Source organism: Brassica napus, chromosome A10, assembly GCF_020379485.1.
Source record: "Brassica napus cultivar Da-Ae chromosome A10, Da-Ae, whole genome shotgun sequence".
In the NCBI taxonomy this organism is placed as follows: Eukaryota; Viridiplantae; Streptophyta; class Magnoliopsida; order Brassicales; family Brassicaceae; genus Brassica; species Brassica napus.
The window spans coordinates 10080231-10097831 of record NC_063443.1 but is presented as its reverse complement, the minus strand read 5'-3'; the positions used below and the strand labels follow the sequence as shown (position 1 = coordinate 10097831).

The following is a 17601-nucleotide window of genomic DNA, read 5'->3' as shown; positions in this document are numbered from 1 at the left end:
TGTAGGTCTTGGGGTTTGAACATAGAAAACTTATTTTTTCAAAAAAAAAAAACATAGAAAATTTATTTCCATTTTTTTAGTGTTTTTTTAATGAGTGACACAATGGTAATTAAGTCTTCTTCTTCTTTACCCATCATTTCTGGTTTCTGTGATTTTCATATCATTATTCACTTGAAAATCTACGTTTTTCTTCTTGCTTTTTCATTAAATCTGTAGATCTCTTATGTAATTTTGATTTCAAAACCCAAAAAAATGATTTTTTTTTAACAGGGACGAGAACTACGACGACTCAGTATCCAGAGTAAACGTGTGGAGGAGAGCTCACCTACGGTCTAAGCTAGGAATTCGCACAGTACCCTACCAAACCTGCAGAAAATCTTTTCGAACTGTTGTGTGAGTTCTCGGGTTGATTCATGTGTCAGTCACAGAAAGACATTTTAGGCAATCCAACACCAAAAGGACATGGCGAAGCTCAATTATTTCACGTCATAGGCAGTTATCCAACTTGAGCTTGCACTTGTAATATGTAGCTCAGAGCATGACCAGCGATGATTAACCAATTACGTTTCTCAATAAAAGTAAAACAATACTAACATTTATATTTATAACTATATTTTAATTATTTTTAAACAGTTTTGCCACTAATAAAACTACAGCTGTAGAAATTTTTCTTTTCTTGTGGAAGTCTCTCCATGACCAATCGATTCTTGTGATTTGTTATTCTCTCCCTTTTCTTTTCAATAATTTTTATTATTTTTATCATCAGATTCCTATTGAGGGACTATCACTAATGATGCCCTCATTGTCTCTAAATAATAAATAAGTAAAATATTGTATATATGTTTATTTTACTCTTATTTATTCTAGTTTCCATTTTTACCTCCAATCACTCTCTCAAACTCAAAGTGTGGGAGAGAGGGATATGACTATTTTGTTGCATACATTTATTAGGTTTTGAATGGTAAAAGCATTTCAAGCGGGACAGATCAAGCAGATCATGCAGATTAAGTAGGATAAGTGCAGATCAAGCGGGACAAGTGCAGATCAAGCGAATCATGCAGGAGAAAACCAGATCAAATAATTAATTATAAATTATGAATGACAAAATCAGTTCAAAACTATATATCATATATTAAAACAATAAAAATGACACTTAGATATCTAAACAAATATCTTAGATGTTATAGGATCAGCCGAAATGCTTGTAAATGTTTTATAAGATACTTATACTTTTTTATTTTTTTATTTATAAAAATTAAAAATTATATGACAAAAAATAATAAGTAAAGAATGATAATTTTGTATTGTTCAAGTTGTAAATAAAATAAAATAAAAATATTGTATTCATAAAACTAGATAAATATATTTTTAAAGTTATGTGTTATAACAAAAATATTTATTAACCAAACAAAAAAAACAGATCAACACCACCAAATGTTGGCGGGTGAGATCTGCATGCAGATTTCCTGCTTTTTCCTCAAAAAGATAAAAAATATTGAACTGCATGCAGATGTCCCACTTGAACTGTTTTTGCAAACAGAAAATGGTGAATGGTGAATGCAGTGCGGGAGAACTGCACTTATCCCGCTCTTCCATTAGTATATTGGGTTTTTTTTTTTTGATAAAAATATTGGGTTTTTTTTTCTTGTGAGTGTTCACACAAATCGTGAAATATATTCTAAGATTTATGCAATGCAGTAGACACTAGATACAAAGCATGCATGTCCCACTAACAAGAGTCTGTCCGGACCTTTTGCGACTTTTTGACCTCCTTCTCCAAAATATTTGTACGTGACGTTTTCAATTTTTAAGTAATTTTGTCCTAAATATATGAATAGTCACTTTCTTACCTCAAAAATTTAACAGTTTTTTTTAACAAAATTAGGTGTATTTAAAAGCTAATAAGTCTAGGTGTATTGAATGTTGGTACCAAAGATCAGGTGAATTGAATGTTGGTGCCAGTATTAACCAGTTCATAAAAAGATTAGGTGTATGAATGCTCTTTGACAAAATTTGGTGTACTGAATTCTAAGATTCTAAGCTAATAAGTTTAGGTGTATTGACTATTGAAAACTGATTAAATTATTTACTTACGCAGCTAGTGTTAAATAATAATCTGTATTTAATATGATGTTTAGGGCTTTTATTGATATTAATTTTGTCATTTATTCTGATTAATCTATAAGTATTTTAAATTTATTAAAAACTCAAAATAATCTCCAAGAGAAGGTGCAAGTTATGGAAGAATCCTCTATTGGAATATTCAATACATGACCTCATAGGCACATGATCGCAAGATGAAATGTAGTAAAATGTCTTTGAACCTTGATTGGTTAGCTTTCTCTTTCCAGCCTGAACTATTTACTAAAACTAGTTATATATATGATGGTATTGCAATAACTATCTGTTATGATGGTTCATTATGAAAATTATCTAGTAATTATAACTATGTAATAACTACTTTCTCCATTTCAATATACATAATATTTTAGGTGATTTTTATTGATTCATAATAGTTGATTTTTTCACATATCTAGGAAATTTTATTTTTATGTAGCAAAAAAGAACACATTACAAGACAACAACTTAACAATTTCACGATATGGTCAATATTATTACATTTTAAAATCACCCAAGTTAGTAAAAACAAAAGTGACCCATCATTTTCAAACTCACCATTATAGTATCAAGATTTGTTTGTGTAATAAAGTTTTGAAAAGAAACAACAAAGAACATTAGTACCAGATTTCCGTTTCCCACTTTACCTTTCCTCATTTTCTCAGTCTCCTGTCCAAAGATGGCGTCCGAGACAGACCAAACCTTCAAAGATCTTTCATGGTTCATTCAAGCAATCAGAGACCCACACTTCAACCTTCTTCAAACCCTATCTTTCTCCTCCTCCTCCGGCAAAACCACGCATTGTCAGCTACTCACAGACACCTCCATGAACATCAACGTCACCAGAGACAACCTCGCTTCGCTTTCCCAGATCTTCATCGAGCTAGCAACGTCTCTAGAGACCCAGACCTCTCTCAGGAACTTGGAGTTCGAAGGAATCTCGTGGGACATTGAGTTATTACAGAGCCTTGGCTTGCTCCTCGACAACGCCTCCACGATAAAGCAGGTGGCTTTCAGAAAGAACAGGCTTAACGAACAATGTCTGAACGAGCTCTCGGAGATTCTGAGAAGAAACAGTTCGCTGAGAGAGATTATGTTCTCAGAGTCGAGGATTGGAAGCAGAGGAGCTACGCTTCTAGCTTCGGCTCTCCAAGTAAACGACTCCTTAGAGGAGTTGCAGATTTGGGAAGACTCGATTGGGTCTAAAGGAGCTGAAGAGCTCTCGAAGATGATCGAAACCAACTCAAGTTTGAAACTTTTCTCCATATTCGACTCAAGTCCCCTCACCGCCACGCCATTGATATCTTCCGTGTTGGCTAGGAACAGAGAGACGGAGGTTCACGTGTGGAGTGGAGACCACAGAAGAGACAGAACCTCAAAGGTGGTTGAGTTCTTGCCTGAGAGCAACGCTCTCAGGCTTTACCAGATCGACACTTTTGGCTCTTGCAGAGTCGCTGCAGCGTTGGGGATGAACACAACGGTTAGGTCTCTAGACATGACGGGTGCCACGCTGAACTCGCGGTGGGCGAAGGAGTTCAGATGGGTTCTTGAGCAGAACAGGACTCTTAGAGAAGTGAAACTCTCCAAGACCGGTCTTAAAGACAAGGCCGTTGTCTATGTTGCAGCTGGACTTTTCAAGAACAGGAGCTTGCAGAGTTTGTACGTTGATGGGAACCGATTCGGGAGCATTGGCGTCGCGGATCTGCTTTGTCCGTTGAGTAGATTCTCTGCTCTGCAGTTACAAGCCAACATCACGCTTAAGACACTCGTCTTTGGAGGGTCCAAGACCAAGATTGGAAGAGATGGACTCACCGCCATTTTGAAGATGGTAACAACAAACGAGACCGTGGTTCATCTCGGGATCCACGACGACGCTAGCCTGGGGCCTGATGACTTCGTGCACATCTTCAAGAGCTTGCAGAAGAACGCTTCTTTAAGACGGGTTTCGTTACAAGGCTGCAAAGGTGTAAGAGGTGATAGAGTCTTGGAGGCAATCACCGAGACGTTACAGGTTAATCCATTGATTGAGGAGATTGATTTAGATAGGACTCCGCTTCAAGCCTCAGGGAAAGCAGATGAGATAGATCAGAAGCTGGGACACAATGGTAGGAATGTAGATGAAGCAGAGACGGATTCATTCAGGGACATGCCGCTTACTAAGCCAAAGAGCGTTAGAGCTTTCCTCTGTGGACAAGACTATGCAGGCAAGACAACGCTATGCAACTCTATAATGCAAAGTTTCTCTGCTTCTGGCTTCTCATACGTGGAGAATGTGAGAACTTTGATGAACCCTGTGGAGCAAGCTGTTAAGACAGCTGGTGGGATGAAAATAAAGACGTTAATGGAGGAGGGAACGAAGATCTCGATGTGGAATCTCGCGGGGCAGCACGAGTTCTACGCTCTTCATGATCTTATGTTCCCCAGCCCGTGTCTCTTCTTGATCGTATTGAGCTTGTTCAAGAAACCGAGCAACAAGGAACCGAAAACACCAGCGGAAGTAGAAGGAGAGCTTCAGTACTGGCTTAGGTTCATCGTTACCAACTCGAGAAAAGCGGTTCAACAATGCATGAAACCAAACGTCACAGTTGTGCTCACGCACTCGGAGAAAACCAACCAGCAATCAGAAAGCTTTCAGGCAACTGTGGGTTCTATCGAGAGAGTGAGAGGTAAGTTTCAAGATTCGGTGGATTTCTTTCCGACAGTGTTCACAGTTGATGCAAGATCATCTCCTTCGGTTAGTTCACTCACAAATCATATTAGGACGTCAAGCAAAGCCATCCTTCAGAGAGTTCCCCGGGTTTATCAGCTTTGCAATGATATGGTACAGCTCTTATCAGACTGGAGATCAGAGAATTCAAACAGACCTGTTATGAGATGGAAGGCCTTTGGAGACCTTTGCCAATACAAAGTTCCTTCCCTGAGAGTACAGTCTCGCAACGAGAACACTGAGACTGTGGAGACGAGACGGCGAGCCATAGCCACTTGCCTTCACCAAACAGGAGAGGTGATTTACTTTGATGAGTGTGAGGTTTTGATACTAGACTACGAATGGTTTTGTGGGGAGGTTCTTGCTCAGTTGATAAAGCTTGATTCAAGAAAGCAAAGGAACGGTTTTGTCAGCAAGAAAGAGATGGAGAAGATTTTGAAAAGTAGTTTGCAGAGTCCTATTCCAGGGAAGACCTCAAAGGTACTTGAGCACTTGGATGTGTGTGATCTTGTGCGGCTAATGAAGAAATTAGAACTTTGCTATGAAGAAGATCCTTCTAGTCCAGACTCTTCATTGTTAGTCCCATCGATTCTAGAAGATGGCAGAGGAAAGACTCAGAAATGGCAGATAAACAACGCACAAGACTGTGTTTATTCAGGAAGGCATCTCCTGTGTGATGATTCAAGTCACATGTTCCTCACAGCTGGATTCTTCCCTCGTTTACAGGTAAGGGCTTAATAAAATTCTTTTGTTTCTTTCATCTCTTTAGAACGCAAACTTACTGATTGTTCATACAGGTGAATCTTCACAACAGAATCATGGAACTGAAGAACCAACACGGGGCTACTTATAGCCTTGAGAAGTACCTCATCGATATAACGATCCAAGGCATTAATATTAGAGTGGAGCTTGGAGGACAGTTGGGAGATTACATTGATGTTCTTGCTTGTTCAACAAAGAGCTTGACAGAAACTTTGAGGCTCATTAACCAGCTAGTCATCCCGGCTATCCAGAACAGCTGCCACGGTGTAATCCTCCTTGAGCACATCATAAGACCACAATGCGTTCAGGACTTCACTCCACCCCGGTTCCGACAAAGCCAGTTCGTTTCCCTCCAGAGGCTAAAAGAAGCGTTATCATCAGTTCCTGCGGAGGTTATGTATGACTATCAACACACATGGGACTCTGTTGTAGATTCAGGTAAGACTGTTCTAAAAGCTGGATTTGATTTAGCCCGGGACCTCCTCTCTGATGATGATTTCAGACAAGTATTGCAAAGAAGGTACCATGATCTGCACATCTTAGCCCAAGAACTACAAGTTCCCACCGAGGATGATCCTGAAGCAGTGCCTGTGACCAATGAGCTGGAAAACGTCGATCCTAGTTTCGGTGGAATAGCTAAGGGTGTGGAAGCAGTACTTCGGAGGCTCAAGATTATCGAGCAAGAGATACGAGACCTGAAGCAAGAGATCCAAGGACTGAGATACTACGAGCACAGGCTTCTGATCCAGCTTCATCACAAAGTGGATTACCTTGTCAATTACAATGTCCAGATGGATGAAAGAAAAGTTCCAAACATGTTTTACTTCATCACACCAGAGAACTACGGGAGAAGACTCATCACATCAATAGTTCCTGGCATGGTTTCTCTAAGGATACACATGTTATGCGAGTTCAGAAGGGAGATGCACGTTGTAGAAGATCAGCTTGGATGTGATGTGATGCAGATAGACAACCGCGCTGTCAAGTGCTTGGCTCCATACATGACAGGCTTCATGACACTTGTGACTTTCGCCCTGAGGATTGGAGCAAACTGGGCAGCTGGGATGGGACACATGATACCTGACTTGGGCCACGCAATCGCTCACCTAGCCACCCCATCTGTCATGGCTGGAGCGGCTGGAGCTGCAGGAGCCGTAGGGGTCGCTGCTGCGTTGGGTAGGAACCGAGGTAGAGATAGAGATATCCAGGAGCAAGAGCAAAGAGCAGCTCAACAGTGGCTCATTGATTACTTGAGGGAACAGAACTGCTCAACTGGGAAGGACATTGCAGAGAAGTTTGGCCTGTGGAGAGTTAGATACAGAGACGATGGGTCCATTGCCTGGATCTGCAAACGGCATATGATCACTAGAGCTAATGAAGTGATCCAAGTTCCCCTCTAATGCTTGCTTGCTTGCTAGCTAGCTACAAAAAAATGTAAAAGAAAGTAATTTAATTAGTCAACCATTTTCATCGTTTGTTGTTACCGTATGATGAATGATGATATTTAAATCTTTACCAATATCACTGTTTGCATTCCCTTATTCCTTATTACCCCAATGGTACAGACAGAAAAGCATCATCTCAAGATCCTATGAAAAAGACACTTCAACTAACCAGAGAACATTTGTTAAGATTTTTTTGAGAAAGCTGAATCATTGGATTCCTTGCCCCTCTCCCCCACCTATGGGACCGGACCTCCTCTTGATGGTCACAAAAGATAAATGGGGTCCCTAGAGTGACAGTGATTGTACGAATAATTAAGCAATCTTTGGCATTGATCACTATGCTTTTTTTTTTTGATCAACGATCACTAAGCTTTATAGATTATTGTGGATGTTAAACAAACATTGATTAGGCAGCATAGGTTCATATGATGAGGACATGGTTCATATAGTACAAAGGAGACTGGTAATACATAATAATAATAATAATTTCACATCAACTAAAACATCAAGATGACCAGATGGGAGATACAACATCAAACAGTACATTATTAGGAGATTAGTCTTTCTTCATTAGTAAAAGTCTAGGAGTGAGTGACCTGAGAGTTCTTTCCTCTGAACTTGGTAAAACAGATATGCTCAGAAGAAAGCCCTGCTCCCATAGTACACACGAGATCCGTTGTTGCTGCTCTTTGGTGTTGGCAGCTTCTGAGAGTCAGAGCTTGAATTCTCTGATATTGTTGGGCTATCAATGTCCAGAGGAAGCTTCATCTTAGCCAGTGAATCAGTAAACTGTTGCATGCTTTTCATGTACATGTCCACTATATCCTGCTGCACTACCTTTGACTCTTGCTCAACCCCCACACTGAAGATGGGTTTCACAGTCTTCTCTTTGGAAGCCTCGCTCTCCGACTCCTCCTGAGAATCCGCTTTGGAGTTGAGATGATCATGGTTTGGTGTTTCTGTTGCAGAGTGAGCTGAAGCGTGAGGAGAAGCAGCTTCATTTGCTGCATTACTGATCTCAGGTGAATCTTGCTTCAGTACAGAAGTGACAGAGTTGGTTACATGATTCTCAGTATCAGAAGTAACCAAGCTGTCACAAGTTTCTGAGTCGATAGTAGAACAGGAGATGCCAAAATACTCGGAAACCATCTTCTCGTTTTCATTAGCGACATTAGGATCTGGAAACTCTATCTTATCCAATTCACCAGGAAGTGATTCAGACCCTTGTGGATTCTTGGTAGCTTCATCAACAGAAACAGATGAAGGCATAGTGGGAAACGCCATCACTTCAGGGTAGGATCCATTGTAGGAGAGAGACAACTGAACAAAACCAGCTGGCGAATGGTACAGATCAGAGGAAGAAAGAGCGAACTCTTTCTCGAGTTGCCCATTCTTGAAGAGCAGTTCCGACATAGGAACCAGAGTAAAACCAAGCAGCTGGTCTTCGAGATAGTTCCTCACCCTGCTCATCATGTAAATCTCACACTTGAGAGAAGTCTCCTCCAGAACCCTGACATCAAGCTTAACTTTGTCATCAAAAACCGGATCCCTCCCACCGCCGTTGATGATTTTGGTGGAGACAGCGTTTTCAGGATCACTCGTAAGGCAAAGCTTGGCATAAACGTCTTGCTTGTGGTATATACAAATGTTATGTATATCCCTTGCCTGATGCACATGAACCTCAAGAGTACCAACAACAAGGTCGGAATCTTTTCCATTGGTTTTGATGCCGTTTGATCGGTTTCCAGAGCTCTGCACAGAAGTTGACTTCTCCTTCTCGGACTCACCAATCTTGAATGGTGAAACAACAGATTGTGGAGAGTCCATTGCAAAACCCTAAGAATCAGTCCTGCAAACATAAAGGTCCATTAGTAAACAGCAACTTGCATATCCAGAAGAGACATAAAGTGAAGTATGTGTTCATGATCAATAATTTTATTTCCCCAAGCGATGGCGTTTAAATATTATCTTCTAGCATGCAAAAAGGCTATTCCACAACTTCAAGAACAATGAAACAAACTCTCTTCGAGATGGACTCATCAAGAATATACACAGCCAAAATCCAAAGATCAATTTCAGATAAACAAATTCAACAAGAAAGAAAATTCGAAAACTAGAGGTACTACAGGTACAAAGTCTTTCAAAACTCTAACCAAGTCAAACAACTCATGAGCAGTTTCATATAACAAAGCAATGGACTTTTTTCTTACTGATCCTAACTGAAAGTTTAAAGATTTTCTTGCTCGATCCTAACTCAAAACAAAGCATGCTACAGTTCGCACTCAACACAAAACATAAAAGGGGTTAATCACTTAAAACAAAACTTGCCTTAAACCCACAACAAAGCTATGATCTGCAACTAGAGAGAGAAGAGAAGAAGGCAGCTGATTTTCTCTAACAGAGCAACCCAAAAAGAGAAACTTATTAAAACAAATGAAAAAGAGAGTAAAAGGACAAACTCGTAGTTGTAGTCGTGTAAGAATATGATTGAAATAGCAACAAGCATGTGAGTTTACATGAGAAAGTTACAAAACAACATTGAGAATTTTCAAACAGAGACTTAAATGCAAAAACTGTTATTAAGTTGAAATTTTTTAGGGTCGGCGGAAAGAGAGAGAGAGATAAGATTAGGGTTTGGCACAGTCACTTCAATGGCGGACCACTAAGAAAAGTGGGACATAGCCTTATTTACATAAAATTCAACTGTTTCGGCTGTGAACAAAAAAAAAGGGTATAATTGAAAGCTATAAGCTTTTCCATGAGACCATTAAAGACAAAAAAAAAAGATTGAAAAGATTTACAATAATACTTCACAAGGATGATATCACTTACAGAGCTGTTTAGGAAGAAGGAAAGGTCTGAGCTTTTTGCTGGCAAAAGCGTTAATGGAGTCTTCCTCCTGATAGAAAGGATAGATAGAGGACAGCGTTTTAGCTTCTTCTTTTTTTTTCTATTCGTAGCAAATGGGCTTCGGGGCCCACTCATCAGTTTCTAGCAAAGCATATCATCAAGTGCTATTCTCACATGTTCTCTAATCATTTCTTTTTTCTTTTTTTTCCTCTAAATACAATTTTGCAGACTGTAGACTTTTATTAACATGATTATTTAAAAATAATTATAGAATTTCTGAAAAAGTGTATTTATAATTTTTCCAACTATGTATACACAAAAATATTATTTTTCTTTTTGAAAAATGAGTGGATATGAATGCATCACTACACATGTTAAAGTTAGATATGGTATTTAAAACTTTGAAATTTCTTGAAGATGTGTAGAACCCACAAGAAAGTTGAAAATGATAAAAAAAGATCCAAAAGTGGTGTTTTTCTACTTTTTTGTATATTGACATTATTCATGTATAATATAAATATCATTGTTTTTTGTTGCTTAAATAAATATCATTGTTTATTATTAGCCTTTTTCTTTTGACAATTATTATATGTTTTGATGCCAAAATTTTCAAACTATAATTGGTGATATTATAACATAAAAATGTCACTATCATCTCGGTGCCTACTCTTTTAGTTGCTTAAAATCTTAAATTCCTATTTCTTTAACGTACAAATCGACATTGTCTCTTAATTACAAATTACTAGATTCTTTCTCCGCGCGATGCGCGGAAAAGTGTGTGGATAGTCGATTTTAATAATAATAACTTCTAATGTTTTTGTTTGGATTCAAGGAAATGTATCTCCAAAACTAACAAAATTTAAGTTTATCTGTTTTTTATTTCCCCTTTTATATTAAACAATTAAAATGTATGTTAAAGAAAATATTCACAAAACTTCAAACGAAATATTTTTTTATATTCATAGCGATTTCATAAAAATGAAATTTCAGAAAATAATCTTGGTATTAAAGTATAGAATTAGTCTTCTTTTTTAGAATATAGCAGTTATGGTTAATGCAATTTCGTACCTATCATTACATTAATTTTTATAATGAAAATCAAACTTTGCAATGAACACAATAAATTAAAATATAAAAATATTACAAAAAAAAATGAGATTATCAAATAATATTAAATGTATTACCAAACTATTACAATTAAGTATCATTGTTATGTTTATTTATATAAATTTGAATCGATCAACATTTTATATTGGGTCTGGCCAGAGATTTAGCTGAGTGTTGGATTATTATGGTTTATATTGTTGTGATTTGTAAATGGGTCAGCCCATGTCCATAATATGTTTTAGAATTAGGAAAACAGATATTTGTATATTATATTGTGTATGTAAAGAGTATTATTATGTTGGAAAAAAAGAGTATTATTAAATTGAATGACTACATAAAATATTGTGTTTGAACTTGAAAAAAATGAGTGGATATGAATGCATCACTACACATGTTAAAGTTAGATATGGTATTTAAAACTTTGAAATTTCTTGAAGATGTGTAGAACCCACAAGAAAGTTGAAAATGATAAAAAAAGATCCAAAAGTGGTGTTTTTCTACTTTTTTGTATATTGACATTATTCATGTATAATATAAATATCATTGTTTTTTGTTGCTTAAATAAATATCATTGTTTATTATTAGCCTTTTTCTTTTGACAATTATTATATGTTTTGATGCCAAAATTTTCAAACTATAATTGGTGATATTATAACATAAAAATGTCACTATCATCTCGGTGCCTACTCTTTTAGTTGCTTAAAATCTTAAATTCCTATTTCTTTAACGTACAAATCGACATTGTCTCCTAATTACAAATTACTAGATTCTTTCTCCGCGCGATGCGCGGAAAAGTGTGTGGATAGTCGATTTTAATAATAATAACTTCTAATGTTTTTGTTTGGATTCAAGGAAATGTATCTCCAAAACTAACAAAATTTAAGTTTATCTGTTTTTTATTTCCCCTTTTATATTAAACAATTAAAATGTATGTTAAAGAAAATATTCACAAAACTTCAAACGAAATATTTTTTTATATTCATAGCGATTTCATAAAAATGAAATTTCAGAAAATAATCTTGGTATTAAAGTATAGAATTAGTCTTCTTTTTTAGAATATAGCAGTTATGGTTAATGCAATTTCGTACCTATCATTACATTAATTTTTATAATGAAAATCAAACTTTGCAATGAACACAATAAATTAAAATATAAAAATATTACAAAAAAAAATGAGATTATCAAATAATATTAAATGTATTACCAAACTATTACAATTAAGTATCATTGTTATGTTTATTTATATAAATTTGAATCGATCAACATTTTATATTGGGTCTGGCCAGAGATTTAGCTGAGTGTTGGATTATTATGGTTTATATTGTTGTGATTTGTAAATGGGTCAGCCCATGTCCATAATATGTTTTAGAATTAGGAAAACAGATATTTGTATATTATATTGTGTATGTAAAGAGTATTATTATGTTGGAAAAAAAGAGTATTATTAAATTGAATGACTACATAAAATATTGTGTTTGAACTTGAATTTACAGTGTATATATATATATTTTTTTTTTGTATTTAGGCAGTTTTAATAAATAGATCATTTACTGTAGTTGGTGTTATATTAAATCAAAATTAGTTGGGTTAAGTCAATGAAAAGAACATTATTAGAGGAACAGAACAGCATGTGAAAGACGCCTCAATTTAAAACCTATCGTACAGATTTTGATTAGCAAGAAATTTAAAATTTAAAATTATGATCATGAGCTTTAGTTCATTAACTTGTTGATATGGTATTAGCCCTTTGTAGGGCTTTGGTGCATGTTCAGATATAGTATATATCAAACATTTTATGCTTTGTAAGATGAGTATCGAAACAAATATAGCAAAATCAAACTTAAAAAGAAAGCAATAACATAAGTTAACCAAAAAGAGTTTTCAAGAAAGACATTCAATTGTTGCAAATATGAAGTTTGAAATTGAAAAGGAAAAACGCATAAACGTCTAGTAACCATAAGCACCACCACTTAAAACATCTTAGCCACATTTGGCTCGTTTAGGATCATCTGCTTCATCATTTTCAGCAGCTCTTTTCACCTTTTCGCCCTTAGAGTCCATGGAAGGATCATCCTCAGCACCTCCATCATCCAAAGTTTTCTGGGCGACTGGGATAATCGCATCTTCATCCAGCTCGCCTTCAAGTTCTGGATCGTCTGAAGGGAGCACCTTTGTCACAGTCAAAGATTGGGTCTTGCCAGTCAAATTGTGAGTTGAGACCTTCACAATGAACTTGCGAGTCTGTCCTATGGTATCAGACAGAGCTTGAGGCACTGGAACTATGTAATCATCTCTTACACTCTCATTGGCCTAACATACATTCAAACAATTGTCACTACACATTTCTAACTATATTGAAAGATACAGTTAAAAAAGAATAAAGATGGCGGTTTGTAATTACCTCAAAATAGCTTTCAACCAATTCAGAAGCTTTCTTTCCAGTCAAATCGTGACCAGCATCACCAAGGAGAAAAAAAAACGCCTGGTCACTCTTATCGTACACAGAGATCTTGGCCAGAAACCTGTGCCGTGAGCAGATTAATAATGAATCCTTTAAAAGAATGAGTATAGGCAAATTTGGTTCACTTACTGTGGAACACCAACAATATCACTCTTCCCACACTTCTTACACATAAGGGTGGTAGGCCCTTTGGTTGCCTTAGTGTGGCACACACCGCAGCCTATGTAATACCAGCTTAAACCGTGCACAACATCAGCAACGGTTGCTATGCACTCAAACCAAGCAACCTGCAAAAAAGTTTTAAAATTAAGTGAGAAACAGAGACTATCATATTAATGTGTTAACCATTGGTAATAAACTACCTTGGCAGCTGCTTGCTTCATATAAGAAAAGAGTTCGCCTATGGTCACTGTCTCAGTCTTAGTGACAACGTCTGCATCAACTCTGTTGGCGACATCTGAGTTTGAGACCAACCTGAGACAATGTCAAAGCATAAATACCATACTGGAAAACAATGAATATATGTTAAACAGTATGCTTACCAAGTGAGATAATCTCGGGTTGCTTGGACATCACTGTCCATGAATACTCGTGATGAGGCCATGGAAGATAGAGATAGGGCACCTATACCAGTTCAAATGATGTAATACAGATCAAAAATCTTAATAAATTAAGTTGAAGACTATGCACATCTATAATTTATGATACCCAGAACCTATCGAGTTACTCAACACCTAATGCTACACAGACTTTACAAACGCTCAAAGCTGTTAAACTACAAATCCAATCGGCTGCAGTTCTATTCATCAAAGCTAGACTGCACAGATAAGAATCACTACCATCCTATGTATTTTCTTTAACAATAAAAAAAATAATATACAAACCTCCAAAACGTTTCGGGTTTAGCGTGGTGACTAAAATAACTTTTGCAGTTCCTCCAGATGCTTTAAATTTTTCACTGAAATCGAAAGCAGCTTTGTCCCACAGGTATAGCTTCATAACGGGGCCTCTACAACATCCAAAACACGCGTGGTAAGGGAAAAAATATATGAAAATGGAAGAAGATATGTATTAGCTTACTCATGTGTTTGAACATGAAGCAAAACGCGGCGAGTTGAAGCTATCTCAGATTCATCTAGCACGAGACTGTCATTGAGAACCTGCCCATTCACAAGCTTGATGTGGCCAACATAATCTACAAAAGACATCATGCAAAGTCAATACTTTATATACTATATTCGCAGCAATGAAACCTATATATATAAGATTGGACAAACCTAAAAAGAAACTAACCTCATCATATACAGATGATGATGAGTTGGAATGATTGTGAGAACTTACCATAGAGATCTCCTTTCAAGTCGCAGGCAGCATCGAATTCTTCATATCCATGGAACCGGAAACGGTCATCAGGGAAACAGACCGGACTGTTCTCCAGAACAGAGAGAGCGGATGCTGATGAGAAGGTGATAACGACACCTGGCTCAGCTACTCGGTACAGAGTTTTATTTCTAGACCCGAAAAAATTGTTGAGTCTGTAAATGCCACCCGCCATCATGTGTGGCAAGTAGGTTTCAATCCTTGCAGATGGGATGAAGCCCTGTATAACAGTGCCCTGTTAACAACATGAAAGAGTTATTTTAAAAAAGAAAGTCACGAATTATTTGAAAGGTGAACAAAAATATTAAAGATACTCAACAGGCAATATGAATTCAGTAAGTTCAAAAACGTTTCTGTTGATATAAATAACGATCTAAAAACGTAGAGCAAATCACACAAGCGAGACAGTAAAAAGAATTAGCTTACGTGATTAAACTATCAAGCACGAACATTCATTCTTAAAAAAAAAGTGCATCAATATATATTTGATTCTAAAAAATATCAACTTGGAATAGACAGATAAGTTTGAAGCTAAAATGATATCTTAGCTTGTAGTTTAAACAATTTATTAACTTATATCATAAAAAATATCTCGGTTTATACCTCTTCGTCGATGAGTAGCATCTCGAGACCGAAAAGAAGCTTCGTCAGAACATTTCGAGCTTCCCAAAAGTGGATCAATCGAAACCTCACCTCGCCTTCATGAGGACCGAATTGCACATCTTTGAAGAACATCACTTCCCTAACGTTGGCGGAGACAATAGCTTTACCCCTGACATCAGAGGAGACAGCGGCTTTGCCCCTAACGCCGGAGGATACAACTGTCTTCGCCCTTTCAACTATCGGACCTGCAGAATATGTATGATCGTTATCATTGTCTAAGAAAGCACAAAGCCTCAGATATTATAATAAGATAACGAAATACACGGGTCTTCTTACCATTAGGTTTCTTCGAGTTAGATACGCCGGTGGGGACGCCGGAAGAGTCACCTGTCGCGCCGATGGGTTTGTTCAGACCGGGGGAAGAGACAGACGCATCGCCTTTGGATTTTTTTGAATGGGGAACGCCGATCGAGAGGCCCGAAGAGCCACCGTGTTTGCCGATGGACTTGTTCGTTCCGGGAAAGGAGTCAGCTCCAACGCCTCTTTGTTTCTTCGAAATCAGATCACCGGACAATGTCAATTTTCCGTTCGAACTCATCGCGATAATCAAGTTTGATCGAAATAAAACTCGGAATAAGAGTTTTATAAATGAATTCAGAAAACGAAAGGATGAGAGAATCCATAAATCAGATTAAATGGAGAAATGAAGTGGGTAACGTATTGATTGATCAGATCGTGAAACGGAAACGAAGGGAGGTAAAGCAAAGGGTCTCACGATTTGATCGAGCAAAACATGATCTGGAGAAAAAAGAAAGCAAAACGGGATCTGGAGAAAAAGAGAGGGAAACGTCGTGACTCTCGTCTCTCAGATCACGCGTGAGAAGAAGACAACGCAATAGAGATGGGCTTACTGGGCCAACAAATTAACATTCTTTCATTGGAAAAAAAATCGAAGCCCAGCAACAAACACCCTAGATGACGTGTCAAAAACAGAACTCCTGATTGGTGGATTATTTTGTCCTACGTGGACAGTCTTCCTGATCAGTTTATTCTCCTTTTATTACTTGTGTGATTGGGGTTGCGTAAGGAAATTTGATTTCTTTTTCCTTTTAGTTGCTTAAAATCTTAAAGTGTTATTGGTTTATATATTTTGATTGATTTAGAATTCTATACAGTATTTATAAATCCAAGTAAAATATATAAATTTTCAAATTCTTTCGGATTAGTATTTACCCCTGTTCGAAAACGCAGCCGCCTAGCCGATTAATCGTCCGACTAGGCGCTTGGCGGAAACCCAACCGCCGCGATTTCAACCAAGTCGCCGGCATTAATCGGAAACCCGGTTAATCTAATAACACCCGACTAAGCGCTTAAAAATCGGATTAAAACCAATTATAACCGCGTAAAAATTAAAACTCCTTTGACAAATATTGGGCTCTAAAACAAAAGCCCATTCGTCTGAGAGATTATGTGGCTTGATACTTGTATTTATAAGGCACTTCAAGACTTCTCTTTCTTGTTATTAACCGATGTGGGACAAATACATGTGTTTTCTTAAATTTTTTTTTAGCCTCGCCTTAATAGAAAAGAGAGAAAGATTCATTGCTGGTGAATCGAACCCGACACCTGTTACAGTATCATATACGTCCCAAACCACTGGCCTACGATGCTAAGACATTCACCTATCACATATATTCGTATAAATATATTATAAATATATTAAATTGTATTAAAAACTAGGTCTCGATTAATTCCCGTTTAATCTCCGATTTTTTGGTAACTTGCTAGGCCCGGAGTCACCGCCCGACTAGCGCCTAGCGTAGTTTCGAACAGGGGTATTTACTAATTCAGAGGTTTTCTTTTGGATTTGAGCCTTTGTATTTTTAACAAAAAAATCCATGCAAATTCATTCAAATACATTATGAAATCAAATCTATTAGTAAATCCGTATGATTGAATAACACTTGATTTGAATTAGAATTTATAAATCATTAAACGAATAACACATTATTTCAATACATATTTTAAAATCATAGAACCAATAACACTAGATTTAGTTTAGATTTTCAAATCCATCAAAATACACCAACCAATAATTCTCACTTACATTCCTATTTCTTTAACATACAATTCGACCTTTTCTCCTAATTACAAATTATTGTTTAATT

The 17601-nt window shown here is 37.0% G+C and overlaps 3 protein-coding genes across 5 annotated transcripts; 1 reads left to right on the top strand and 2 right to left on the bottom strand.

The window, feature by feature from the left end:
- The first annotated feature begins 2382 nt into the window (after positions 1-2382).
- Positions 2383-7120, top strand: LOC106371408 (protein TORNADO 1-like). Its single transcript, XM_013811474.3, has 2 exons — positions 2383-5551; positions 5623-7120. The coding sequence occupies exons 1-2, from the start codon at positions 2798-2800 to the stop codon at positions 6985-6987; spliced, it is 4119 nt and encodes a 1372-aa protein (XP_013666928.1). The 5' UTR covers positions 2383-2797; the 3' UTR covers positions 6988-7120.
- Positions 7121-7417: 297 nt separating this feature from the next.
- On the bottom strand, positions 7418-10108 carry LOC106371409. Of its 3 annotated transcripts, none has more exons than XM_013811476.3 (2): positions 9865-10108; positions 7418-8881 (listed from the first exon to the last, which is right to left on the bottom strand). In XM_013811476.3, the coding sequence occupies exon 2, from the start codon at positions 8857-8859 to the stop codon at positions 7669-7671; it is 1191 nt and encodes a 396-aa protein (XP_013666930.1). In that variant the 5' UTR covers positions 8860-8881; positions 9865-10108; the 3' UTR covers positions 7418-7668. The 3 variants fall into 3 exon arrangements, with proteins under 3 accessions (XP_013666930.1, XP_013666931.1, XP_013666929.1); XM_013811477.3 differs by lacking the exon at positions 9865-10108 and adding an exon at positions 9492-9743; XM_013811475.3 differs by lacking the exon at positions 9865-10108 and adding an exon at positions 9361-9738.
- Positions 10109-12969: 2861 nt separating this feature from the next.
- On the bottom strand, positions 12970-16031 carry LOC106369594. The gene is made up of 10 exons (XM_013809728.2): positions 15770-16031; positions 15434-15678; positions 14792-15065; positions 14531-14645; positions 14335-14459; positions 13993-14074; positions 13813-13924; positions 13580-13737; positions 13391-13511; positions 12970-13299 (listed from the first exon to the last, which is right to left on the bottom strand). Exons 1-10 carry the CDS (start codon positions 16029-16031, stop codon positions 12970-12972), a joined length of 1824 nt encoding a protein of 607 aa, XP_013665182.2.
- Positions 16032-17601: the final 1570 nt, after the last annotated feature.